Genomic DNA, 27463 nt, shown 5'->3' on the forward strand with positions numbered 1-27463 from the left:
CAACAAGGTCAGATTAAAACGCCAATGCTTATTCATTTGGGGGAAACTAGGAAGAATTATAGACAGGGTGACTGGGGCATGATCTGAAATCAATATACTCTGATAGTTAGAAGAGCGAACAGATGGAATTAACTGATTATCAATTAAAAAATAATCAATTCTAGTAAGCGTGTGATGGATATGTGGAAAAAAAAATCTCTCATTTGGATGGAGAAAACGCCATACATTGGAAATACCAAGACTGGAAAGGAAAAACTGAAATGATAAAGCAGATTTACTTGGTAGTCTAGGAATACAGGATGAATGGTCCAAAACTGGATCTAACCAACAATTAAAATCACTGACCAATATGAGAGAATATGAACTCAGCTCAGGCAATAAAGAGAAAAAACGATCAAAAAATTCCACATCATCTGAATTGGAAGCATATAAGTCAGCCAAGACTACCAGTGTGTTATATAATTTCCCCAAGACAATAATAAAATGACCATTTGTATCAGATACTTTGTCATGAAGCTCAAAGGGAACATTTTGAATAAACAATTGAGACCCCCTCCGGCTTTATCCTGAAAAGTAGAATGGAAATGCTGCTCCACCCATCTTGACATGAGACGAGAGTTATCAGAACTGTGAATCTTTGTGTCTTGCAAAAAAGCAATTGCTGCATTAAGCTGTTTAAGATGTGAAAACACCTCCCTTCTTTTAAACAGGATGGTTCAATCCCTTAACATTCCAGCTTACAAAATTCAACGGACTAACCATTGTCCTTTGAAAAAAGATAGAGGATAGTAGGCATACGCATTGTCAGAAATTTGAATGACAGCTCTGGGGCAAAAGTATAAAACAGGAAAAACAGGACAGAAATATGTCCTGAATAATACAAGTATCTAAAGGTTCTATGAATAATATTGGCATTAGAGCTCCCTCCCCCACACAGCTCATGGCAAGAGAGCTACCGAAAAACAGCAAGTTCTTCAAAAAAAGTCACCCCAAAACCCAACTTCCTGTCTCTTAACATCGTCATCAGCTCCATCTTTTATCAATTAAAAACCAAAAAACTTATAGCACTACAAACTAAAGGTATACACAGTGAAAAGAAAAACAAAACAATTCCACCGAAATTTATTAAGCTTAACTCAAGGTAATAATCCAAAAAAAAAGACATGAACTAGTATTTAAGAAAAAATATAGAAACAAATAAACAGACTTTACCCAGTAACCTACCCGCGAGAAACTGAAAAAAAATTTACTGACTTAGGGAAGAAAGATCAGGAAAAAAAAACAGAAAAAAAAGTGTTTTTCCACCAGTATAAGTAATCAGACTGAATCTGAGGGACTCCAAGTAACAGGGAGGCTATCAATAAATTTCTGAGCTTCTGTAGCCGAGTCAAACCACTTCTTGCCTCCACTAGTAAGAGATATTCTGAGGCGAGCTGGAAATCTAAGGGAAGGCATCAATCCACGATTATATAGTTCTTTCATGACTCCTACATACTCGGCATGCAGACTCAGAACTTGGGGAGCGTAATCCTCAACAACACGAATTGATTGACCCTTGTATACCAACTTCCCTCTCCGACGGGCTTCCTTAACCAAGATATCTTTAATCTGGTAGCGATGAAGACGAATAATTACCAGGCGTGGCCTGTGCCCCAACTCCGGCCTGGGGGCTAAGGTACGATGAGCTCTATCTTGGGCGGGGTCGAAAGTATATCATTCCCAAAAACCTCACAAAGGAAAGTGGAGAAAAATTCAACGGGAGAACCACTTTCAATAAACTCTGGTAAGCCTAGAATACGTAGATTTTGACGTCTGCTCCGACTTTCTAGGTCGGTAACTTTGGATATGAGCTTGCTGTTATGATCTCTCAAGCTGGAACAAACATTTTCCAACTCTTTAAAACGGCAATCTAAAATCATCTGTGGCAGACTCGAGATGTGATAACCGCTGAGCATGATCCTCCACTATAGATTTAATTTGATTGAATTTCGATTCCAACAAACTGAAAGACTTAAATTCAGCTATTATTTCCTGTCGATGCTAATCTAATATGAAGATAATGTTCTCACCTGAGAGGCTAGCCATAGGAACTTCTTTTTTCCCCGATTTGGTGAGCTTTGAAACCATTGTAAAACAGGCATATTCGCAGGCAGGAGGGAAAATAAAAAGTTTAACAGCTTGGAGTAAAAAAAAAGGGAGAGGAGGAGTGCGGAGATAAGAAATAGAACGAAGCGATAGCTTTTAGCAACTAAGCCATCACCATCTTGACCGGAAGTTCAGGTTAGTATTAATCAGAGGTTACTTAAGGACTTTAGCGCATGTCCATGCGATTCCACATAATATTTAAAAATAGTTCAATATATAGGTTGGAAAACTTCAAATCTAATAATATTAAAACAGTAACAGGGAGATGCACAATTCAGAGACAAAACAAACAGTGAAGGACAGTCAGCAGTCAGACAGTGTTTTAATCATCACGGGCATGTTTAAGTTGAAGTTCATTGTCATTTAACCGAAAACATTTATATTGACAAATGAAACAATGTTCCTCTGGAACAAGATGCACAACACAGAAAATACAACTCACAAAGTAATATTACCACAAATAAATTAACAAATAACAGTTTCTTCAAGATTCCTGATCTTGAAGTATATTATGAATCAAGACTTCAAGCACAATTCAAAATCCACAAATGATAAAGCTCCGCCATTTCATCATCGCTGATTCATTTCCCCCCCAGCCCTAATCTCATGCCTTCTCCCCGTATCCCTCCATGCCTTGACTAATCAAGAATCAACCTCTGCCTTAAATATACCCAGTGACGTTGCCTCCACAGCTGCCTGTGGCAACAAATTCCACAGATTCATCACTCCCTGGCTAAAGAAATTCCTCGTCATCTCCATTCTAGAAGGATGTCCTTCTATTCTGAAGCCGTCCGCTCTGGTCATAGACTCTCCTACCATATAAAACATCCTCTCCACATCCACTCTATCAAGGATTTTCAGTATCTGATAGGTTTCAATTAGATCACCCCACATTCTTCTGTATTCCAGTGAGCAGAGGCCTAGAGCCATCAAACGCTCTTCATATCACAAGACATTCAATCCTGGAGTCATTTTTGTGAACCTCCTTTGGACCCTCTCCAACGTCAGCACATCCTTTCTTAGTTAAGAGGCCCAAAACAGCTCACACTACTCCAAGTGAGGCCTCACCAATGCTTAGTAAAGCTTCAACATTACATCCTTGCTTTTATAATTCTAATCCTCTTGTAATGAATGCTAACATCTCATTTGCCTTTCTCACCACTGATTCAACATGTAAATTAACATTTAGGGAATCCTGCACAAGGAATCCCAAGTCCCTTCGCACCTCAGATTTTTGAATTTTTTCTCCATTTATTTAGTGTACACTTTTAGTTTTTCTACCAAAGCGCATGAACATACATTCCTCGCTGGATTCCATCTATCATTTCTTTACCCATTCACCTGATCTGTCTAAGTCCTTCTGTGGTCTCTCTGCTTCCTAAAGACCACCTGCTCCTCCACCTATCTTTGTATCATGTGCAAACTTTGCAACAAAGCTGTCAATTCCATCATCCAAGTCATGACATATAATGTAAAAAGCACTCACAACACAAACGCCCGTGAAACACCACTAGTCACCAGCAGTCAAACAGAAAAGGCCTCCTTTATTCCCACTCTTTACCTTCTGCCAATCTGCCACTGCTTTATCCATGCTACCTCTTTCCTGTACACCACAGGCTCTTAACTCACATGTGCCACCCCGTCAAAGGCCTTTTGAGAATCCAAGTACACAACATTCATCAGTTCTCCCGTGTCTAACCTGTTTGTTATTTCTTCAAAGAATTCCAGCAGGTTTGTCAAACAAGATTTTCAATTCGGGAAACCATGCCAACTACGGCCTATTTTATCATGTACCCCAAACTACTACTATGTCGACTCAGGCCTAGGGGGCCGGCGTTGGGCACGACGACAGACTCTCCACTTCTCCCTCTCCCTCATCAGTGTGTTCAGTTCATTTACATTAGCCGCGCCGCTGTCTTCTAGGAGCGTGTTGACCATAGACTTGGGAGGGGGCCCAGGATTCATCCTCCTGTGCTTGGGCTCCCATATGATGACTAGGCTGGCAGCTAGCTCGGGGTGGCGTAGACAGTGCCCCGCTAGTTGCAGTCTTCTCGCCTCGATTTTAGTGGTGAGCATCGGTAGGTTGTTATAGAGCTCAATGTTCATCATGTGCTGTTGCCAATTCACATCAAGAGCCATCCAGAGCATTCGTGTATAGCAACCATCTAGAGACTTTTGCATCGTCTTGGTGAGTGTCCACGTCTCGCATCCGTACGTGAGAATGGACTCTAAGACTGCTATGAAAATCCTCTTTTTAAGCCCTTTGGTCAAGTTCAACTTCCAGATTTCCTTCATGTTGTTCATAGCCCTCCACGCCAGCGCCTTCCGTATCTTTATGTCCTTCTCCGAACTCATCATTCTTGACCCGAGGTACTTGTAGTCAAAGACTTTCTTAATGGTGTCATTCTGTACGGTCTTGAGAGTATCTTCGTCGCAGTTAAACGCCATGCACTCTGTCTTTTTAGCGTTTAGGTGAAGTCCAACTTCATTGCACTCAATTTCCACTTTTGTCAGTAGCTGCTGTGCTTCCTCCATCTGATCAGAGAGCAGGACTATGTCATCTGCAAAATCAAGATCTGTGAGCGTAACTGGTCTGACCCTTTTGGTTCGCCCTGGCTTTATGGTAAAACCAAGCTTGTCATGATCTTTAGTGGCTTGACGCAGAGCGTAATCAAGGATGATTATAAAGATGTAGGGTGCCAGAGTGTCTCCTTGCAGCACACCAGCTAGGAGCTCGAACACTGCTGATTCTCCATCTGGTGATACAACTTTCACCATGGTTTTGGTATAGCTGGACTCTATTGCTCTCAGTAGATGGTCTGGCACTCCGTAAACTTTCAGGATCTTCAGCATTTTACCTCAGAGAATGGAGTCAAAAGCTTTGTGAAAATCGATGTAAGCAAGCACGGCTGGTAGGTTGTTCTTCTTGACTTCCTCAATGATCCTATGGAGAGCAAGTATTTGCATTACTGGTTGTGCGCTTCTGCCGAAAACCATTCTGATTGAATCTTAGCTTAGGGTCAATGGCGGTGCAAATCCTGTTCAAGATCATCCGACTGTATAACTTTACTAAGATGCAGGTCAAGTTGATACCACGGTAGTTATCTGTCTTTATGAGGGATCCAAACTTGGGGACTAGGATAATGTTTGAGAGTGACCACTGTTCTGGTTTGTCCCCTTTCATCAGTGCCGTATTACATATATCCAGCAAGATGTCGTCCAGGTCGCAGTTCTTCAGGACATCTGGTGGTATCCCATCTGGTCCAGTGCTCCGGCCCTATTTGAGTGCATATTTGGCCTTCTTCAGTTCCTCAATGATGAATGGGCCGTCATCAATGTCGACTTGCGTTAGTATCGTGGGTGTATCCTCTTCTTCTTCCGTGATCATTGGAGGGCTTCCCAGCAGGTTCTTAAAGTGGGTAAACCATGTCAGGACACAGTCCCCTGCTGTTTTACCACTTATTTGACCTGATGCGGACTTCTTCCATCTACTGATCTCATTGACTAGGCGCCATGCTTCTCCATGCTGCATGTCTTCATTAGCAGCCTCTATCTCTCTAATCCTCTCAGCTAGTTCCTCTTCCTTCAGGTTGTCGTAGGTGGCAAAGAGATTCTTCTTCCCAAAACCACATCCTTAACAATCGACTCAACCATCTTCCCAACCACTGAGATCAACTACCCTGGCCTATAAATTCCTTTCTTCTGCCTCTCTTCAGCCACCTCTTTCAGAAGCCTGCAGTGTATACCATCTGGTCCAGGTGACTTATCTACCTTCAGACCTTCCAGTTTCCCAAGAAACTTCTCCCTAGTAATGGTAATTTCACAACCTTCTGACCCCCTGACTCTCTTGAACTTCTGGCATATTGCTAGAGTCTTCCATATGAAGACTGATGAAAAATACTTATTCAGTTCATCTGCCATTTGCTTGTCCCCCAGTTCCTCTTCAGTATCATTTTTCAGCAGTACGATATCCATACTCACGTCTTTTACACTTGTGTATCAGAAGAAACTTTTGGTATCCTCTTTGATATTATTGGCAAGCTTACCTTCATATTCCATCTTTCCCTCCTTAATGAATCTTTAGTTGTCTTCTGTTGATACTTAAAAGCTTCCCAATCCTCTAACTTCCCACTAATTTTTGCTCTATTATATACACTCCCTTTGCCTTTTACATTGGCTTTGACTCCTTTTGTTAGCCATGGTTGTGTCATTATGCCTTTAGAATACTTCTTCCTCTTTTGGATGTACGTATATATCCTGCGCCTTCCGAATTGTTTGCTGAAATTCCAGCTATTGCTACTCTGCCATCATCCCTGTCAGTGTTCTTTTCCAATTAATTTTGGCCAGCTCCTCTTTCATCCCTCCGTAATTCCTTTACTCCACTGTAGTACTCAAATTGCAGGGTGAATTCCATCATATTATGATCACTTGTTTCTAACGGTTCCTTTATCTTAAACTCTCTGGTCAATTCTAGTTCATTGCACAACACCCAATCCAGAATAGCTGATCCCCTAGTGGGCTCAACCACAGGCTGCTCTAAAAAGCCATCTCACAGGCATTCTAGAAATTCACCCTCTTGGGATCTAGCACCAACCTGATTTTCCCTAATCTAACTGTATATTGAAATCCCCATGACGATTGTGACATTGCCCTTTTGGTATGCATTTTTTACCTCCCATTGTAATTTGTAGACCACATCCTTACTACTGTTTGGGGGTTTGTATATATTGTAATTCCATATGTGGACCTTCATGTACAGGGGAATTACACAGGGATTTGATAAAACAATACCTGGGAGTATTGTGCCACGTTTTGGTCTACACATCCATGAAGAGATACAATACCAGAGAGGATGTGCACTGAAGGCTCATCACATTGATTCCTGGGATGGCAAGACTGATGCCTGTGCAGAGATTTGGTCAGCAAGTCCATATTCAAAGCAGAATGGATCTCTTTGAAACATACAAAACTCTGACAAGTATGACAAGCTAAATTCAGGGAAGATGTTTCACCAACTTAAGGATCCAGAATCAGCATAAGTATTGCCATCCACAGTCTCAGAATATTCACAACCAAGAGAAATTTCTTCACTTACAGGGCAATGACAGTCTACCAAAGAAGACTGTCTCAACCAAGTCAGTAAATGCTTTTAAGAGATAGAGTTAGATGTCCTGACACAAAGACTATCAACAGGTTTGGGAAGACAAAAGGAATATGCTTTCAAGAGAGGATATCAGCCATTATCTCACTGAAACCTTTCGAATGTTGAAAGGTCTCGACAGAATAGATGTGGAAAGGATGTTTTCCATGGTGGAAGAATCTAGGACAAGAGGGCAGAGCCTCAGGATAGAGGGGCACCCATTTAAAAAATGTGGAGACATTTCTTTAGCCAGAGGATAGTGAATTTGTGGAATTTGTTACTGCAGTCGTTCTCAAGGGAGTACTCAAGGCAGAGATTGATAGGTTCTTGATTGAACACAGCATCAAAAGTTACAGAGAGCAGGCTGAGGAGCGGGGCTGGTGGAGCAGACTCAATGGGCCAAATGGTCTCATTCTAATCCTATGTCTTATGGTCTTATATAATGCTGAATAGATCTGAACTGCTCCTATTTTTGCTGTGTTTCTGGTCTTCAAATTATTAAATTCAGAACCACAAACATTTTAATAATGACGTTGGAATTTAAATTCCAGTAGATTACCACATGATTAGAAGGGTGAAATGATTCAGAATTCTCATTTTCAGCTGGATTAGATCCCATTTGTCATGCTACTTGGATGTGGTTTTAATTCACTAAAACAAAAACTTCAAGGTGTATTTTATCTTTAACTAGAAAACTCGCATAAGGCAATGTATTATGTTAGAATAAATTTTGCAGTTGCAATTGAGAGTGAGAATATAAAAACAAAATGTTGAAGCTTCTTAAGGTCTTAGTCAGATCACACTTGGAGAATTATGAGCAGTCTTTAGCCTATTTTTCAAGCAATTAATTACAAAACCCCTCTGACAAAATGTTATCATTAATAAAGTAACTGTAATTAACATATCAGTAATGAGATTTTCAATCAATATTACTTCATCAAATATTAACAAATTTTATTCCCCAAACTTTAGCTGCAGCCTTGCCCAATTGAGTATCAACGTTAATCAATTCACAGAGGATTAATCTTGTTGGCTGATAGTACCTCCCTGAATTTAATGCATTTTCTATGCAGAAAAATGTTCAAGATGTTGTATGTACGTGCAATTTCAGCAACAAACTCCATTTAAAAGTAGTCATAATTCATTAATGGAAATGAAATAATAGGAATATTATCCTAAAATCTGCTCAGCTGAGCCTAATGAGCTAACACTTATTGATTTCAACTACAGATGGAGAGAAACACATCCCATCTAACTTTTTCTTTACAGCTCTTCTGATTACATAAAGTTACTATCCCTCCAATACTCTTCTGCCATATTTTCAGAGAAGAAAAATTGGAGCTCATTTTGATTTGTTCTCAAGGAGAAAGATAACAACACTTTATAGAATAGACACTTCATGGTCCATGCCACAAGTTTTGTTCCCATCGTGACTGGCTGTCCTCACTTAAACTACAGGTCAATCTCACGTTCCTCCAGCTCAGTATATATATTGCTGTTCTGATGCTACCTATCCAGCAGATAGGAAACTAAGGCAAAATCACCTTGATGCTAAAATAACATTGAAGTAAATAAAATGAGTAATGTCTTAAACATATCAATAAAACTAGAGAGGTTGCAGGAACACAGCCTTGAATGTTTACAAACATCTTTGAAAATGGCAGGACAAAAATCTAAGAACTGGCACAGGTCTTCCCAGTTAGCTTCCCTCTACCCCTTTTTAAATGCAGAGCTTTATATCATGTAATTTTTAAAGAAAAGGTGTGTAATAAATGAGTAAGAAACCGAGTACTGTAATTGCAAATACATGGCTCATTGTAAACTTTAGATTACACTACAAAATTTTAGTATAATTTTACAAATACATTGCAATAGAGTTCAGAAAGCGTTTATAGTAGAGAGAACTGCAAGGTTGTAAATAATTACAGTGAAATAAAACAAAGACACTGACTGTTAAAAAATGACGCAAAGCACAGAAGAGAACAGAAGTAGCTACCGTGCTCACTGCCGACCTACAAGGCAACCTCCGTCATGCATCATTTGTGGCTCTACAGTTAACTTCCTGTTCAAATGTTGTTGTGATTCTAGATGGCAAGGCTCTATGCTATAATGAAGGCTTGCAAAACATTCTAACTTTGCAAACCTTATCAAGGACATTAATGCTTGCAGGTCATTAAAATTAATAAAAAATAATGCAACTTGAAAGTTAACTTGCATGCTTAAAAAACAAACACAAAAAACTTAAACTTTTTAAAATACTTAAGTACACACAATTCAAAAATTGGTTGAGGTGGATTATATGTTGAACTTTAAAACATTAATTTCAGTTTTAGATTTCCATTCCAAATGTGACTGGGTATAAAATACACTGGCTGTAAAACATAATGAGCTGATAATGTGATCCATAACACAAAGATGTATATGACGTTCGTTCTGCATCTTCGATGAGCACCTTTGCTCCATCTGCCACAAAAAGCGGAATTTCCTGGTGGCCACCCATTTCAATTCTACTTCCCATTCCAATAATTCAGTCCATGGCCACCTCTACTATCGTGATGAGGCCATACTCGTGTTGGAAGAGCAACACCTTGCATTCTGTCTGGGTAGCCTCCAACCTGATGGCACGAACATCGATTTCTCAAACTTCCAGTAACTGCCCCCCCATCACCATTTATATTTCCCCCCTCAACTTTTCTTCCTACCTGCCCATCACTTCCCTCTGGTGCTCTGCCCCGTTCCATGGTCTTCAGCCCTTTCCTATCAGATTCCCCCTTCTCCAGCCCGTTATCTCTTTCACCGATCAACTTCCCAGCTCGTTACTTCAACCCCTCCCCCTCACCCAGTTTACCTATCACCTTGTACTTCTTCCTCCCGTCCCCCCCACCTTTCCAGTCCTGACGGAAGGTTTCCGCTTGGAACGTCAACTGTTTACTCTTTTCCACGGACGCTGCCTGACCTCCAGCATTTTGGGTGTGCTGCTTTGAATTTCCAGCATCTGCAGATTTTCTTGAGTGCATGACATTTGTTTACATTTCTAATAATCTTAAAATATTCTGATGGCAAGATTAGAAGTACTTTGTTAATATTGTCCAAGTGGCCTCTTGTTATTAAAAACAAGTAGATTACTAATGGAGACAATGTGCTCATGCTAGTAATAATGAAAACAGTGAGATTTTCTCACTAATGTAAAAAGAATATTGATGATCACTGGATCTCTAGCTTTCAGAATCTCCTACAAATCACAGATACCACTTCAAAATAGATAAACTTCATTTATTAACTCACAAAGTCAATACTACCAATGATTAAACTTTCGGCTTACTAACAAGATATATTAATATCCACAAACAACATGCAGAAAATGCTGGAAGAACTCAGCAGGCTAGGCAGCATCCATGGATAAGAGTACGGTCGATGTTTCGGGCCAAGACCTTCATCATTTGTACTCTTTTCCATAGATGCTGCATGAATTGCAGAGTTCCTCCAGCATTCTGTGTCTGCTGCTTGGATTTCCAGCATCTGCAGTTTCGCTCTTGTTTAATATCTAGAAGGGAATCATCTATATTTTTTAGTTCCAAGACAGGAAAATCTACAACTGCTGTCAATATTCATCATCACAAATAATGGGAGCTTCCAGCTACAACTAAAATACTTCAAGTCTTTGAGCATCACCATTATTTTTACCTGAAGACAGAACCACAGAAACAAATAATCATGTCACAATGGGAAGCTATTTGGCTATTCAAGTCTGTGTTTAATCCCTACACAGTGATCCCTTCACACTCATTCCTCTGTATTGCCTCCAACTGGTTCTATTTCCACCTTTCTTACAAAGAGTAAATTCTGGTTCCAAACTCCTCCAAAAATGCACTTTCTTTTAGGCAGAATTTTAATTTTATGTTTCTTAGTTTTTGAAATTTTGGAATTATCCACTGAAAGAAATTCTCATCTTTCTTACTCTAAAGCTAGTTATGAACTTGTACATGCCTAACATATCACTTTCCAACTTTCTTTGCTCCGAGGGAAATAAACCCAGTAATCTTGTAGATGAAATACTACATGTATGGCACAATTCCATTTAATCTTTTCTTTACCCTCTTGGACCTACACATCCTCCCTGAAGCATGACAACCAGAAATGAATAAAGCTCGTCGGGTAGCCTAACTTGTGTTTTCATTGAAGAATCTCAATGCAACTTCTCTGCTTTTGTATTCTATTTCAATTATGAAACCCAGGATTCCATATGCTCTGCTAACAAATCTTTCAACAAGAAATAGGTTTAAATTATTATTATCCAGTATCCAGAAATCTGTGTTAATCTATGCAATTAAATAATAGGGATAAGGCAACAAAATGGAGCTGATCAAAGTCAATCTTGCTGAAAGGCAAAGTATGTGTAAATGGTTGAAAAGCTTACTCATGCTTCAACAGATTTAAGGATTGAGAATAGTGACCTAGAGTAAAGAGAGGTTTGGTAAAAGGGTAAAAAAGAATGAAAAATGTTGAAGTTTACATTTTTGTATAAACTGGCAATTTAGTATCGGGATAAAATAGAAAAGCAAAAGCTGTTCCCATTCTGCGGTGAAAGTTTGATTGGCATTACATTAAGAGCCAAAAAGTGGATCTTTAAAAAATATACAAGTTCCAACCCTAACATTCTGTGACATATTTAATAGACAATTTGCGAACAATTACAGCACTTATAAAGAGAAATAAGGGAACTTAAGGTCAAGATGACAAATGCATTGTGAAGAGAATGCTATAAAATGTTAATACATAAATTGCTAGCCAATTAATCCATTAGTAATAATTGATATTAACATGTCAAGAAGTTACTTTTATGGGAAGATTTTATGCAATAATCAACTGTTGAGAAAAGCCGATAGGATCTTTTGCTTTATAATTAGAGGTCATAATAAAAACAAGCAGTGGATTCCAGTTACTTGGGCCAGCCACTTATTTGGAACAACTCATAAAGAACAGAGACTAATTAAGAAAATAGCCAGGATTCCCTTTGTTTATTTGACACACTATACCTCTTCATTGGGACAGAAGACTGTTGCCAAACAGTTTCTAACTAGTGTCAGTTGTGTGCACTTGTATGGCCATTAGACACTACACTGTGCTTACAATGAGCAGTTTTAAAATTGTGTCTGTTGTGTATGTTTGTGTTCAAAACAGTAATTTTTGTCACTGGTAATTGACAACTAATTTACTCACCGCAGTTTCAAGCATTGAAGTCTGGCTTTGCCAAAAACTGATGGGAATGAAAATGAAACTATTTCACTACTTCAACAAGAACTACAAAGACAATCATCTTGAATGCGCAATGAAAAAGAAGATTTGGAGGATAGAATCGTTGAAAGTATTGTATGAAGGCAGTACGAAGGTATGTGCACTAAGTGGCTATACTGATTCTGTTCATTTACAGTCAAAGAAACATGACAGCATACACTGGATGAATTCATCAATATTATTAGGAAATAATAGTTTTGAAGTACTGTGGCATTGGTAGTGTTTAAACTATTTTCATGAAGCTTCGGCTAATTTGGGCAGCCGCTTAATCTGGCCAAAATGTACTGATCCCGATCTGTCCCAATTAACCAGAATACACTATACTGATAAATATTAAATTGGACTCCAGTTGTAATCTAGTTATTTCTGTATTCAGTTTAGAAATGATGTCAAGGTTTTCCAGAGGGTGCAAAAGCTCATCACTGCAACTGAAGATTAGCAGATGGAGAAGTACTGCACCCAATGGCAAAAGAATTGATAAGCAAAAGGATAAATCTTAACAAATTGTCAAAGGAGATGTGGACACAGCACAGAAGTGGCTCTTCTTCAAGCATTATCTAACTCATTCTCTGATACATGGTATTAGTTTTCACAATATTAAACTGGAAAAATTCTTCACAGATATGGACTACTTGACAAAAATATATAGTGAATCTCTTCACCCAAAATACATACTTGTTTTTTTTTTAACTCGCTCTTCTATTTTTCCAAAATATTGATTGGTTGACATCTCAGTTTTATTTTAAAATAGAATAGCTTGTAAGGTTAAGTCTGAATGCATTTTGTCAAGCAACCCAATTCTTAAAAAAAATATACAGGGCTACAAGACCAAATGAACAAATATGAATTTAATAATTTTACAATCTTTGCATTATAAGAGAATAATACTATACAAACACTTCTCAATTACAAATTTTAAACATTTACCTTTCAATAAAAATAAAAGAAAAACAAGTTTAAAAATACAGCTCAAAAAGTTGTTGTTAAGCAAATGAATTTGATGATGTGTACATTGTTTTGAAATCACATTCGATTAGTATTTTTGGATCAAGACTTATGATCAGCCAGATTCATTGCCAATTAAAAGAGGCTAAATACAAGTTCAAAATTAATTAGCCCAAATTAAGCTAACAATATACGGTTAGAAAGTTTGCGAGCCCTGTAGAATGTTCTCTATTTCTGCTTAAATATGATCTAGAATGTGATCAGATCTTCATGCATCCTAAAACTAGATAAAGAGAACCCAGTTAAATAACTAACACAACATTACACCTGTTCGTTTATTTATTCAGAAAAATTACCTAATATTACATGCATTTTTGGGAAAAAGTATGTAATCCTCTGGGATATTGCCTTCTCCAAAAACTGTTTGGAGACAGGTATTCCAATCAATGACAAGAGATTAGAGATGTGAATTGTAGAGGTGCCTTCTCCTATAAAAAAAGACACACACAGTCAGGTTACTGACAGAGCCTGCTCTTCTCAAGAAAGATCTGTTTATGTGCACCATGCCTTGATCAAAACAACTTTCATAGGACCTTAGAAGAATTGTTGAGATGCTTGAAGATGGAGAAGGATAAAAACACATTCCTAAAGATCTCAGTGTCTATCCGTCCACAGTAAGAGAAATTGTCTACAAATGGAGGAAATTCAGTACTGTTGCTACTCTCTCTGGGAGTGGGCATCCTGCAAAGATCACACCAACAGCACAATGTGCATTGCTGAAGGAGATGAAAAAGAGCTAAAGGGTAGCAGCAAAAGACCTGCAGAATCTCTAAAACTTGTTAAAGTCTCTGTTCATGTGTCCACTATAAGACCACCTGGATGTTTTACAACTCTTCTGGGACAATGCTCTGTGGACAGATGAGACAAAAGTTGAACTTTTTGGCAGAAATGCACATTGCTATATTTGAAGGAAAAAGGGCACTGCACACCAACATCAAAACGTTATTCCAACTGTGAAGCATGGTGGAAGAAACATCGTAGTTTGGGGCTGCTTTGCTGCCTCAGGGCCTGGACAGCTTGCAATCATTGAGGGAACAAATATATCAAGACATTTTACAGGAGAATGTCAGGGTAATAGTCCATCACCTGAACCTTAATAGAAGCTGGATAATACAACAAGATAATGATCCAAAAGATGACAGTAAGTCAAAAAGAGAATGGTTTAAAAAAGAAAATCTGTGTTTTGGAATGGCTGAGTCAAAGAACTGACCTTAATTGTATAGAAATGTTGTGGAAGGACCTGAAGCAAGCAGTTCATGCAAGGAAGCCCACCAACTTCTCAGAGTTGAAGCAGTTTTGTAGGGAGGGAGGAATGGCCTAAAATTCCTCCAAGCCGAAGTGCAGGACTGATCAAGTTACTGGAAATGTTTGGTTGAAGTTATTGCTGTACAGGTGGGGGCAAGAGTCACACCAGTTCCTGAAAGCAAAGTTTCACATTCTTTTTCCAACAAATACATGTAATATTGGGTCATTTTTTCTAAATTAACGAATTAACAAGTATGCACAAACAGAATTCCTTTCTGCAGATGCTGGAAATTCAAGCAACACACATCAAAGTTGCTGGTGAACGCAGCACGCCAGGCAGCATCTCTAGGAAGAGGTACAGTCGACTTTTCAGGCCCAGACGCTTCGTCAGGACAATTAACAAGTATAATGTTTTGGTGTTATTTATTTCATTGGGTTCTCCTTATCTAGTTTTAGGACTTGTGTGAAGAACTGATCACATTTTAGGTCATACTTATGCAGAAAGAAAAAATTCTACAGGGTTCGCAAACTTTCTAGCACCATTGTACATGACTAAATAGTCCATCATCTGAACAGTTAATAGGGCAACTTCCCCTGAGCTCTCCTTATTATGCAATTGCACTATGCTGGAAGTGCTGCAATGATTCATTTCAAGCACCACTCACCTCAATTCCACTCTGTTTGGTCAGTTTAACAGCAGTGTTGTAATAGCCGCACCGCAGCAAATGCTCTACCATCATACGGTCCATGCGTTTTTTCTTCCACATATTAACTGCTGCTGCTTGATCACTGCTATGTTCTTTTAAGTGTTCAATTCTACGTTTGCACAGTTTTGCACTTTCATCTTCAGCTTGGATTGACTCAACTGCCTGTAACAACAAAAATACTTAATTATATCCCCAATATGGAAACTGATTAAACAAACAAGAATCATTACAACACTCCTTGTGCTTCCAGCTGGGTAAAAATACCAATTTTAACCCATGTTTCGATGACAAACTCCCCTTCATCAAGGAAGATGCCTAGGCACATCTAGTCTGCTGGTACATATACCTTCAGCTTCCATCCCTCCTGTTTGGTTAGTCCTCAACCGATCAGATTTCTGCTGTCCCACCTTGTTTACAATCAAATTCCAGTTCTTATTTAGAGCGAGAGCTTCGTCTTTGTTAAAATTCTTATTCTCTAAAACAAAAATTATGGTTTGAAGCTCTAAATGTAATATCACTGGCCTCATAGTGTGATTACCACGTAATAGGTTTCCACCATAAATTAGAGCACGAACTCTTACCTAATGAAAATACAGTGAAATAAGAAACTGCAAAACTGAATTAGCTGAAATTGCACATTATCCTGTTTCACCCTGTCAATAATACCACAGGAATAATAATTCTAGTAATGCGCAGATTTATCATATGGTAAGAGATTATTTAGGGAATGTAGATCATAATACGAATCATTTTCATCAATATTGAAAGTAATCAGTTCAATCTCAAATCAGGTTCTTAAATATAAATGCAAGCTACAAAGATAGTAAACGAGAGATGACTTCAATGGATTGAGAAATTTTATGAAGCGATAGCACAACATAAGAATTCACATGAGGTATAGCTAATAATTTTAAAATAGCACTAGTTGACAATGAGAAAGAAAAAGTCAAAACTTAGCAATTGACAAGGAAAAAGTCAAGAGCATATAGTGTCTGAATCAGACTTATTACCACTGGCATATATCATGAAATTTAATGTTTTGTGGCAGCAGTACAGTGCAAGACATAAAAACTACTGTTACCAAAAAAAAAGAGTGCAAATCAGGAATAACAAGGTAGTATTTATGGGTTCATGGACTGTTCAGAAATCTAATAGTGGAGGTGACGAAACTTCTTGAAACACTGAATGTGCAGCATCATGCTTCTGTACTTCCTCTCTATGTAGTCCTATCAGGTCACCCCTCAGTCTAATGAGGAAGAAAATAGGGAAAATCCAAGGAGGCCTTTTCCACTGAGGCTGGGCAAGACTAGAATTAAAGTTCATAGATTAAGGGTGAAAGATGAAATATTTAAGGAGAAGATGAGGAGGAATGCCAATGATATTCCATGAACCTTTTGATTTAATCCGAGGTCAGTAACATCAAGCAACCTACCAATTAATTTTACTACCCCAATGTTAATCCATAAGTTGCAGTATTGATGTCAATTATGGAATTAATTGCACAAAGTGAAGGGCTTGAAATAGGCAACGACAAATGGGAAAATCCTACATATGATAATAAGCCAAAATAAAAACAAACAATTCAACAACCTGTTGCAAAAGGCTGCAAACTGTTAGTTTGGCAGTTGGTAAGGCTAGAGAAGAACTAAATAAAGAGCTAATATTGGCTGAAACAAGTGTTTTCCATAGGAATTAATACATGAACCTTAACATTTTCATCTCTAGATTTGCTTGATTTAAGGAATAAAGTCGCATATCAAAGTCAACAAATGATAGGAGAGCAAAATATTGGGTAGATAGAAGAAATGAGTTTCCAAAACATATGTATACCTAGAGTAATGGCATTAAATATGATTAGTTCGATTCTCAACATTCTGGACTGTTTATTGTTATTGTGGCAAAGATTAAACCTAAAATAATCTTGGTCCTCTGCAGATTATTTCTCAACAATTAGAAAATACTTTCAATTTATGTTTAAGAACTGAAATTTGATCACACAGTCCTTAAATTCAGCCTGTGTATGGAGATTTTCTTATTACATCTTTGGAGAAAGAACCTCTCACTTTAAATCTATATTATCCAGTTCTTGACTGTTACATCACTAGGATCAATTTATCTCTGTTCACTTTAACCCAAACCTTGTGTTTTGAGCATCTTTAACACATCTCTAAAATACAAGTGGTTCATTTCCATAGATGGTGTTGGGGTATGCCTCTTTGTGATTCAAAGGAGCATGATCCTGGCTTTACAGCTTTCTAGCTTTCTCCTGTGTCAAACTTCTGACACCAGGTGAACTTGCATTACAATTTGTCCACTTTTTGCTAAATCATAAGAATGCAAGAAAGCGTATCACAGGCACAGACCTTTACAATGATACCAATTAAACCAGCTGCCTGCGTGATGTCCACATCCCTCTAGTCCTCACCTGTTTATGCATCTGCTTAATTTATCTGAACCAGCCTAAGCAGGTCTGATTTCAATTTCAAAATGTTACTCCCGGCGTTTGTCCTTTACCGTTACAATGTTACATTTAATTGAAATATACTCTACTAAACTACCTTCTTCCAGCTCAAACTATAAATAGTCAGCATGATTCTTTTCTATCAAAATCAATTACTTACTTCTATTACCATTACCCCATTCACTTCATATGCTTCTGCTACTATGTGGCACCTTGTCACACACCAACACATCAATATTAGTGTCACCTTCAGTCATCCATGACCTTCTATCTAAGAAACCATGCTGGCCTCCATTAACAAATTCATATTTTGCCTGTTATTATTCATTTTATCCTGGAATTCTAAAAGCTTCCCAAAGTTGAAAATAACAGGAATAACAGGTCTATTGTGGCTAGGGTACAACATTTTTAATTCACTATGCCTCAAGCCATCCTATATCCAAGGAGGTGGGAAAATTTTGGCTAGTTGTTTTGCAATTCCCCCCTTATTTCACTCAGCAACCTCAGATACAATCTATTTGTACCTGGTGTTTGTCTATCACCTAGTCACTTTTGCAATCGATTAGGAACCTTGACTGCCCTACTTACGCCTTCGCAGGCAATTTCCTTATAATGTGATATTTTGGCTCTGTGGTTGAGGATCTATCTGTAGGTTCAGCAGTGCTACAAGATGCTGACTGTGTACATCAAGCCCCAGCTCAGTGAGAGGTCAACCACTGCACCAGCTTCTCCATTAGTCAATTTGAAACAAGTGAAATAGGGATCTAGATCAAAAATTACAGAAATGGACAAGTCTCAAAGTCTGCCAAGTATTTGGCAAGGCTTAGGTAAAGGCACCAAGAGCTGAAAACTAACTCGTACAGTATTTCATTACCTCCTTTCCTTGCATTAAGGAGTAAATCAAATGGCAAGGAGATAGTATTGCCCTGGTTTACATAAAATGTACAAAAAAAATCACATTCCAATAAAATTATTCATCCTTGTTCAACGCCAATTACATATCCTTGTTGCTGACTGTCAAGTTGCCAGTTTGTCCATGCCAAATAAACACAACAGATACTGCAGATGCTGAAGATCCAGAGTAACACACACAAGATACTGGAAGAACTCAGCAGGTCAGGCATATATGGAAATGATTAAATAGTGGACGATTTGGGCTGAGACCATTCTTCAGGACTGGAAAAGAGGAAGATGCCAGAATAAAAAGGTGGGAGAGGGGAAGGACAAGCTAGAAAGTGATAGGTAAAGCCAGATGGGTGGGATAGGTGAAAGGCTGGAGAAGAAGGAATCTGATAGGAGAGGAGAGTGGACCATGGGATTAAGGAAAGGAGACATCAGGGGTAGGCGATAGGCAGGTAAGGGGAAGAGACAAGAGGCCAGAATGGTGAATAGAAGAGAGAAGGGCGAGGGAATGTTTTTCCTCCAGACAGAATAATGATGTGTTGGACGCGGAGGCTCATGGGGCGGTAGGCAAGGACAAGAGAAACTCTATCATTGTTAAGATATTGGGAAGATGGGGTGACCACGTATGTCCAGAAAATGGAGGAGACGAGAGAGGGCAGCATCAACGGGGAAGGAAGGGAAACACCATTATTAGAAAGAGGAGGACAACTCCGATATCCTGGAAAGAAAAGCCTCATTCTGGGAACAGATAGAGATGAAGGAACTGAGAAAAGGGAATAGCATTTTTACAGGAGATTGGGGGGGGGGCAGGGAAGAAGAGAGAGAAAGAGATATAGTCAAGATAATAATGGGAATCGGTTGGTTTATAAAAGATAACAGTAGACAGTTTGACTCCAGTAATCGAGACAGATTGAGAAAGGAGAGAGAGGCGTCAGACATAGATCAAGTGAACTTGAGGGCAGGGTGGAAGTTGGAGGCAAAGATGGTGAAATTGATGAGCTCAACATGGGTGCATGAAGCAGCAGCACCAATGCAGTTGTCAATGTAGCAGAGAAAGAGTTGGGGAGCATTACCAGGGAAAGTTTGAAGCATTTACTATTCTACATAGCTAATGAAAAGACAGGCATAGCTGGGTATGCAGGTGTCCATGGTTATCCCTTGAGTTTGGAGTAAATGGGAGGAGCCGAAGGAGAAATTGTTGAGGGCGAGGACCAGTTCTGCCAAAAGAAAGGAAATACAAAAATACCAAATTTCTTGATTTCGTTAAAGTAAATAGAACACTCAGCTAATATTCTTTCTTTGTCATTCAACTGCCTAACACATTGAAAAATGTATTATTCAAGGGGGCATGAACACAACATGTTACTTCTGGCAGTCAATGGAAATCAAGTATTTTCTCTCCAGAAGCTTTGATGTACATCATTTCTTATGGACTACAAATCTTATTTAAAATTATTTGTTACATGCATTGCGAATAAAAACAGATATTAATATTCATTTAGAAAAAAATAACTTTGCTGGTAGAAAAGGCAACACTACAACAAAAAAGATTCTCTTTCTGATAACTATGAAGCATTAAAAAAAACTATATTTTATTGAGGTATGGTTACCAACACCAGGGGAGTAAGTTCATTAGTTCGTATCTATAACTTGACATATCACTAAGAAGAGCAGCTCAAAGCATGAGTTGCACATGTTTGACCAGACTCAAGTGCTTTTTCTACATGGAATTAAATACTACCTTCAAATTAAGAACAGTTACTTGCTGTTCACATTCAGAATTTAGCTCATGTTCAGCTCCAGCTGTATCTACAGCTGCCAAGCTTTGAAATGCCCTTCTAAATTCTTCGTCTTCCTTTTCTCCTATAGAGTGAACTTTAAAAACTACCCCTACAACTAAACTGGGTTCCCCAGGAGCAAAACGGGAACTCTTTGGAAAAAAAAATGTATAAGAGACTTTCTTGATCTGGTTCCAGCCTAAAATGGAAGGAAGCAACACCAAATCTGGTTCTTGTGCTCCCAAATCTTATGAATCTGGGCGACCATTCTTTGTCTGATAACACTCCTGTGAAGGACTTGGAACGATTTCATTACTTTAAAAGTTCTGTATAATGAAGGCCCTTGTAGGTATATTTCATCATGTGTGTAGCACGGCAATTAACGTAACGGCCACACAGATACCTGACACAATACCAAAAAACACACCCAAGTCACAGGAAATTTTGGAGTTTAACACTTCGCACTATATAGTATTCAGGAAAAATAGTGTAAGTAACTTAATGATCAAAGAAGCCATTACTACACAAGAGAAAAATGATGCAGATGAGAGATCAAAGGCACAACGTTAAAGATTAATGGCAAGGGAGTTTATACTAAGTATGCACTGCTAATTACCAAGTAGTGGGAAAGTGATGGATTAGTAAATTAGCAGGCAAATTATGGAATAGGTGCATTGATAGCAGAAGAGTTTTGTTATCCTACTTCCAACTTGCAAATAAAAGTATAAAAGTGCAAGGTGGAGACAGGGAACTTTCTTGGTCTGTCTCCACTGTAACAAGTATTTGCTCCAAATATTTGTGGGAAGTATTCAGTTTGGATTCTTTTTAATGATTTCTTGTCATCCACATACACTCCAAAAATGCTTTATGTATTTAATGCATCTATGCTCATTTTAAACAGAAAGGGTCAAGACCAATCCCAACAGCTTCCAATACACCTACATCCACTGTGGCAGACACAGGATCAGTCTTCCAGAGAATAAAGTCACAGAAAGCACCTGGCTTGATGGTGCCCCTGCTAGTGTCCTTAAATACTCCAAAGATCAGCGGTGGGGATGGTGGTATCTGAGGAGATTTTTATCTTTGTCCTGCTTCAATCTGAGATTCCCACCTACTGTAAGAGCACTATGATCCAAGGACCTAAAAAATACAAGGTGATATGCCCAAATGATTTTTGCCCAGTGGCTCCGACATCATGAAGTGCTTCAAGAGGTTGGTCATGGCACACATTAGGGATTCCCAACCTTCTTTATTCATGGACCATTAACCAAGGGGTCCGTGGACCCCAGGTTGGGAACCCATGTTAAATCCAGCCTCCCAGACAAGCTCAATCCACTCACAAACAGGAGAAAATCTGCAGATGCTGGAAATCTGAGCAACACACACAAAATGCTGGAGAAACTCAGCAGGCCAGGCAGCATCCAGGAAAAGAGTACTGTCGCCATTTCAGGCCAAAACCCCTCATCAGGATTGGAGAAAAAAAAAACTGAGGAGTAGATTTTAAATGTGGGGGGAGGGGAGAGAGAAGCACAAGGTGATAGGTGAAACCTGAAGGGTTGGGATGAAGTAAGCAGCTGGGAAGTTGATTGGTGAAAGAAATACAGGGCTGGAGAAAGGGGGGTTGGGGGGCATTATCGGAACTTCAAGAAATCGATGTTCATGCCATCAGGTTGGAGGCTACCAAAACGGAATACAAGGTGTTGTTCCTCCAACCCAATTGTGGCCTCATTATATCATACAGGGCCCTAAACAGTCCTTCCAGGTGGCCTCCTGTATATCGGTGAGACCCAACATAGATTGGGAAACCGATTAGCCAAGCACCTACCCTCTGTCCGCCATAAAAGCTGGATCTCCCAGTGGCCACCCATTTTAATTCCACTTCTCATTCCAATGTCTTTCCACGGCCTCCACTACTGTCGTGATGAGGCCACATCCAGGTTGAAGGAACAACACCTTATATTCCATTTGGATAGCCTCTAACCTGATGGCATGAACATCGATTTTGCGAACTTCTGGTAATGCCCGCCATCCCCTCTCCTTCACCATTTCCAATCCCCTTTTCTCTCTCTTACCTCATCTCCATGCTCGACCATTGCCCCCCTCTGGCACTCTTTCCCCCCTTTTCTTTCTTCCATAGCCTTCTGTCTCTTTCACCAAATTTACTACCCAGCTCTTTAATTCATCCCTCCCCCTTCAGGTTTCACCTACCACCTGGTGTTTCTCTTTCTCCCCCACCCATTAAATCTACTTCTCAACTTTTTTACACCCTCAGGTTTTGGCTCAAAACGTCGACTGTACTCTTTTCCTAGATGCTGCCTGGCCTGCTGAGTTCCTCCAGCACTTTGTGTGTGCTGCAAGCTCAACCCACTGTCATTCACTGACGGGTGGACTAAACAGGTTTACTGTGGATACTATCACTCATCTTCGGAGCATCCGGACAAGTAAGACTACTTACGCTTGGCTATTGTTTATTGACTACAGCTCAGCCTTCAGCACTATAAATCCAAGCAAACTCATCTTCAAACTCCTAGACCTGGGGTTCAACACTTTCCTTTGCAAATGTATCCTTGACTTCCTGACCAACAGACAGTAATCATTAAGGATAGGCAGCAATACCTTTGACACAATCATTCTCAACAACGGTGTCCAGGACATGTATCTATTATACATGCTTTTAACCTTAGATTAAATGGCAATATGTCAAGTCTTGCTCACTCTCATTAATGTTTAATTACTGCTATCAATACTGTCAAGGTTAGAGAAGGTTAATTTAGGACTGAAAAGGTAAATTAACTAAACACCAAAAGTTACATTGAATGAAGAAGGTAAGGAGAGAATTGTTCAAGGGGGAATTACATGATTAGATTTATAATAGCTGTAGATAAGAACAAATACCACTACCCATAAAAATGCTTAACTGAATGTGTGCTAACCTTTGAGAGTTTTGATCGAAGAAGATACAAATTGTCTGCCAAGATATCTAGAATAGATATTGCTTGAGAGCAATGTTAAAAAGCTAAAATGCCTTGTCTAACTCAAGAGAAAAGGTAAAGAAAAGTCGATACTAGAAAAACTATAGATGCTGGAAATTCGCGCGATACACACAAAATGCTGGAGGAACTCAGCAGGCAGCATATATGGAAAAGAGTAAACAGTCAATGTTTCAGTCTGAGGACCTTCATTAGGACATATTCCAATGAACGGTCTCAGCCCAAGACAGCAACTGTTTCACCCTTTTCCACAGATGCTGCCTGGACTGCATTTTGTGTGTAATCCAAGTTATAATAATTTTTTTTTTTCGTTTTAAGTGCACAGAATATTGAAGGAAAAGAATAAGCAGAAGAATTTGGGAACAGAGCAGCAGCTAGATGAAATGGGACATAATAAAGCGTCTTGTACTATTACTCAAGGAAAAAAATGGAACCAATTAGGAACCTAAAAATGAGAGATTGTTGTTTTCAATACTGCAGTAAAACACTAACAGGTAAAAAAAAACAATATTAAAAATTTGGCAATGACAATAAACATCACTGAAGGGAAAAAATTTCAGGAGGCACTTAAAGGGAAGTGAGAAAAGGCAGCAGCTGACACGATTTGGGTGCCACGGTGGCATAACGGTTAGTGCTACAATATTACAGCTTGAGGTGTTGGAGATCAGAGTTCAATTCCGGTGTCCAGTGTAAGGAGTTTGTACGTTCTCCCTGTGAAGCACTTGGGTTTCTTCCATGTCCTCCAGTTATGTCCACACTCCAAAGAGGTGCTGGTTAAGCAGTTAATTGGTCATTGCATATTGTCCTGTGACTAGGAAAGTATTAAATAGGTGGGTTGAGCCGCAAGGGCCTGTTCCACTTTGAATCTACAAACAAACAATTTAGGTGAATAAGAATGGGAGAAGGCTCAGAGGGAGCTTAAATGCCAGCATAGGCTGCTGCGCTGACCAGTTTGTTCAGCACCACCAATTCCATGCTCAAAAGTCACTGAGCCTGGAAGATCCAACATCATGTATTAATCAGAATCAGCTTTATCATCACTGGCATGTGACGTGAAATTTGTTGTTAACTTAGCAGCAGCAGTTCAATGCAATACATAATATAGAAGAGAAAATAAAATAAATTTAATTTAAATTATAATAAATAAATTACAGTATACATATATTGAATGGATAAAAAAAATGCAAAAATCAGAAATACTGTATATTAAAAAAAAGTGAGGTAGTGTCCAAAGGGTTCAATGTCCATTTAGGAATCGGATCGCAGAGAGGAAGAAGCTGCTCCTAAATCGCTGAGTGTGAGCCTTCAGGCTTCTGTAGCTCCTACCTGATGGTGACAGTGAGAAAAGGGCATGACCTGGGTGTTGAAGGCCCTTAATAATGGACGCTGCCTTTCTGAGACACCACTCCCTGAAGATTAATGAAGTAAACTAGGGGAAATAATTCTTAGCTACAATCTACCAATCTTTCTTTTATCTAGGTCGTGGTGGACAACTAAAACTATATTACACAACTAACTACTATGAAAAATACATAGGATTATTAATGAAAGCCAAGGATTTGTTCAAGAAGGTCATGTTTGACAAACTTGATCCTGGTCATTGATAAAATAACAGAGGACCCAAGTACCACAAGATAGAATGATGGGAAAATTTCAGATCAATGAATTTTTTTTGCACATGGTTATACATTGGAATCACTGTCAATTTTGACTTTGAATAGGGTCACAGAGCATCAAGGAACAAAACCACCTTTTGCAAGATTTTCATTGCAAAAGACAGTTCATGGGAAAAAACTATCACTTCAAAATTGAATGCTATAAGTTCTTTGTTTTACCTCAGACTTCCAAGTTTAAGAAATAGTCCTATTTCCCACACCACCTTCCCCCTCACCCAAACCACTTCCAAGCAAGATATCCAAAAACACTATTCATAGGCTGGTAGTGCAGTATATGGTATCAGAATAACTGGGATTCACACAACCATATGATAAACATCTCAAGACTTACATAGCAACACAAACAAAATGCCGGAGGAACTTAACAGGCCAGGCAGCATCTATAGAAAAGAGTACAGTCAACGTTTCAGGTTGAAACCCTTCAGCAGGACTCCAGTATTTTGACTCTGATTTGCAGCATCTGCAGATTTTCTGTTGTTTGTGATTCAAGACTTACTTAACCTTGCTAACAATAGCACTGTATTAAATGCATTTAAATACAGAAATGTAAAATAAACTGCCCTATTTTTCATGAACCAATCTCAGAAACAGAACACTGATATCTACTCATGGTATTTATGCTGGATAAACAAGTGCTCCCCAGCCTAATGTCACCATCCAAACTTCGGTCTGAAGCAATGCAGGTCATAGTTCTTCAAGAACACATTAAAGTTCTACTTAAATGTAATGCAGGCGCTTGAGTGAAAGAACATGATGATGATGATACAAAGCTCGATGGCAGAGAAGGATGAAGTTTCAGGGATACAAGGGAGGAGGCTATGTAGCATCCATGCCAGGACACAAGAATAGTTAACTTCTGCAAACAGTAAGGCTGATCAACACCTCCACACAAACCCACCCACCACTACTTTATCATTTCCTGTCAGAGTCATTTTATGTACAAACACTCCTGTGGATAGCATCATATTATGGACATACAATTTATGTATACAAGCTATTTTATGTATTTATATTTACTGGGGCTTCTTTTTTATTATTGTTTTATCTTACTTAAGTAGAGCATGTGACAAGGAAGTTAAATAGACAATGGCTGTTACTGGAAAAGTTTGAATTTAAAAATTATGTCAAACACAATTTTGTAGGGCCCCAACAACAGCAAAGCTGGAACACTGTTCTGGTCTCCCTACCCAATGAGCAATTTACTTGTGAATAAGAATGCAGAAGAAAATGTTCACCAGCTGCATTCTGGGATGGCATGTTTGTCACAATGAGAGATTAGGCACACTGAGCCTATCAATGCTGTATATAATTCAGAAGAATGAGAGTTGATTTAATTTAAATGTACCAAGTTCTGTCAGTGCTTGTGTTCTTATCACAGCTCTGCAGGTACAGAATGCGGTGCACAAGGACTGAAGAATTGCAAAAATTACATTATGTTTAAAAAAAAGGAACAAGGATAAATCCACTAAGTACTGGTATCAAGGATTTTTTTGTTAAGAGAACTGCCACATTGCAAAGGATTACAGTCTGGAATCCACATAGGAAGGGTGGAAGTTGTACCAGAGGCAGGTTTAACTGAAGTGTTTGAAAGGGCATGGCTAATATTTGAAAGAAAAAACCCTATAGAAACCAAACAGCCTCCTTTTATGGTGTATCCTGCAATTTTCTTTTTGAAAGGTAGAGTTGAAATTGCAGAATCAGTGTTAGTACGGCTATTGTGCTGCACTGCAAGTTCAAAATTATTCATGCATTTAAAACAACATCTTTACTCAAAATGGGTGAAATTTTGGGATTGATTCTTATAGTGCAGGCCAAAAGTTGAATTTTTATCATCAGTGCTGAAGTATGCACTCTGTGTCCAGTGGTCAGCTCCAACTAACTAACTGACATCAATGGCAGGGAAATTAGTTGAGGAAATTCTGAAATACAGAATCTACAAGCATTTGAATAGATAAGGCCTGACAAGGAGTCAAAGTGGTTTTGTACATGGTAAAATCAGGCTCAATGTAACTTTCAGACCGTTAGGAAGAAGTAAACAAAAAAGATTGATGAGGGTAGGGCAGTAGATGTTGTTTATTTGGACTTTAGCAAGGCCTTCAAAAAAGGTTCCATGCTGTA

The 27463-nt window shown here is 38.9% G+C and overlaps 1 protein-coding gene across 1 annotated transcript in view; it reads right to left on the bottom strand.

The window, feature by feature from the left end:
- The window catches only part of maea (macrophage erythroblast attacher, E3 ubiquitin ligase), a 97864-nt gene that overhangs the window by 60860 nt on the left and 9541 nt on the right, over window positions 1-27463 (bottom strand). Inside the window, exon 3 of the mRNA XM_063047031.1 lies at window positions 15496-15699. Within this exon, the coding sequence (XP_062903101.1) occupies window positions 15496-15699 (204 nt within the window). The remainder of the gene's footprint in view (window positions 1-15495; window positions 15700-27463) is intronic.

This window comes from Mobula hypostoma, chromosome 4 (genome assembly GCF_963921235.1).
Source record: "Mobula hypostoma chromosome 4, sMobHyp1.1, whole genome shotgun sequence".
NCBI lineage: Eukaryota > Metazoa > Chordata > Chondrichthyes > Myliobatiformes > Myliobatidae > Mobula > Mobula hypostoma.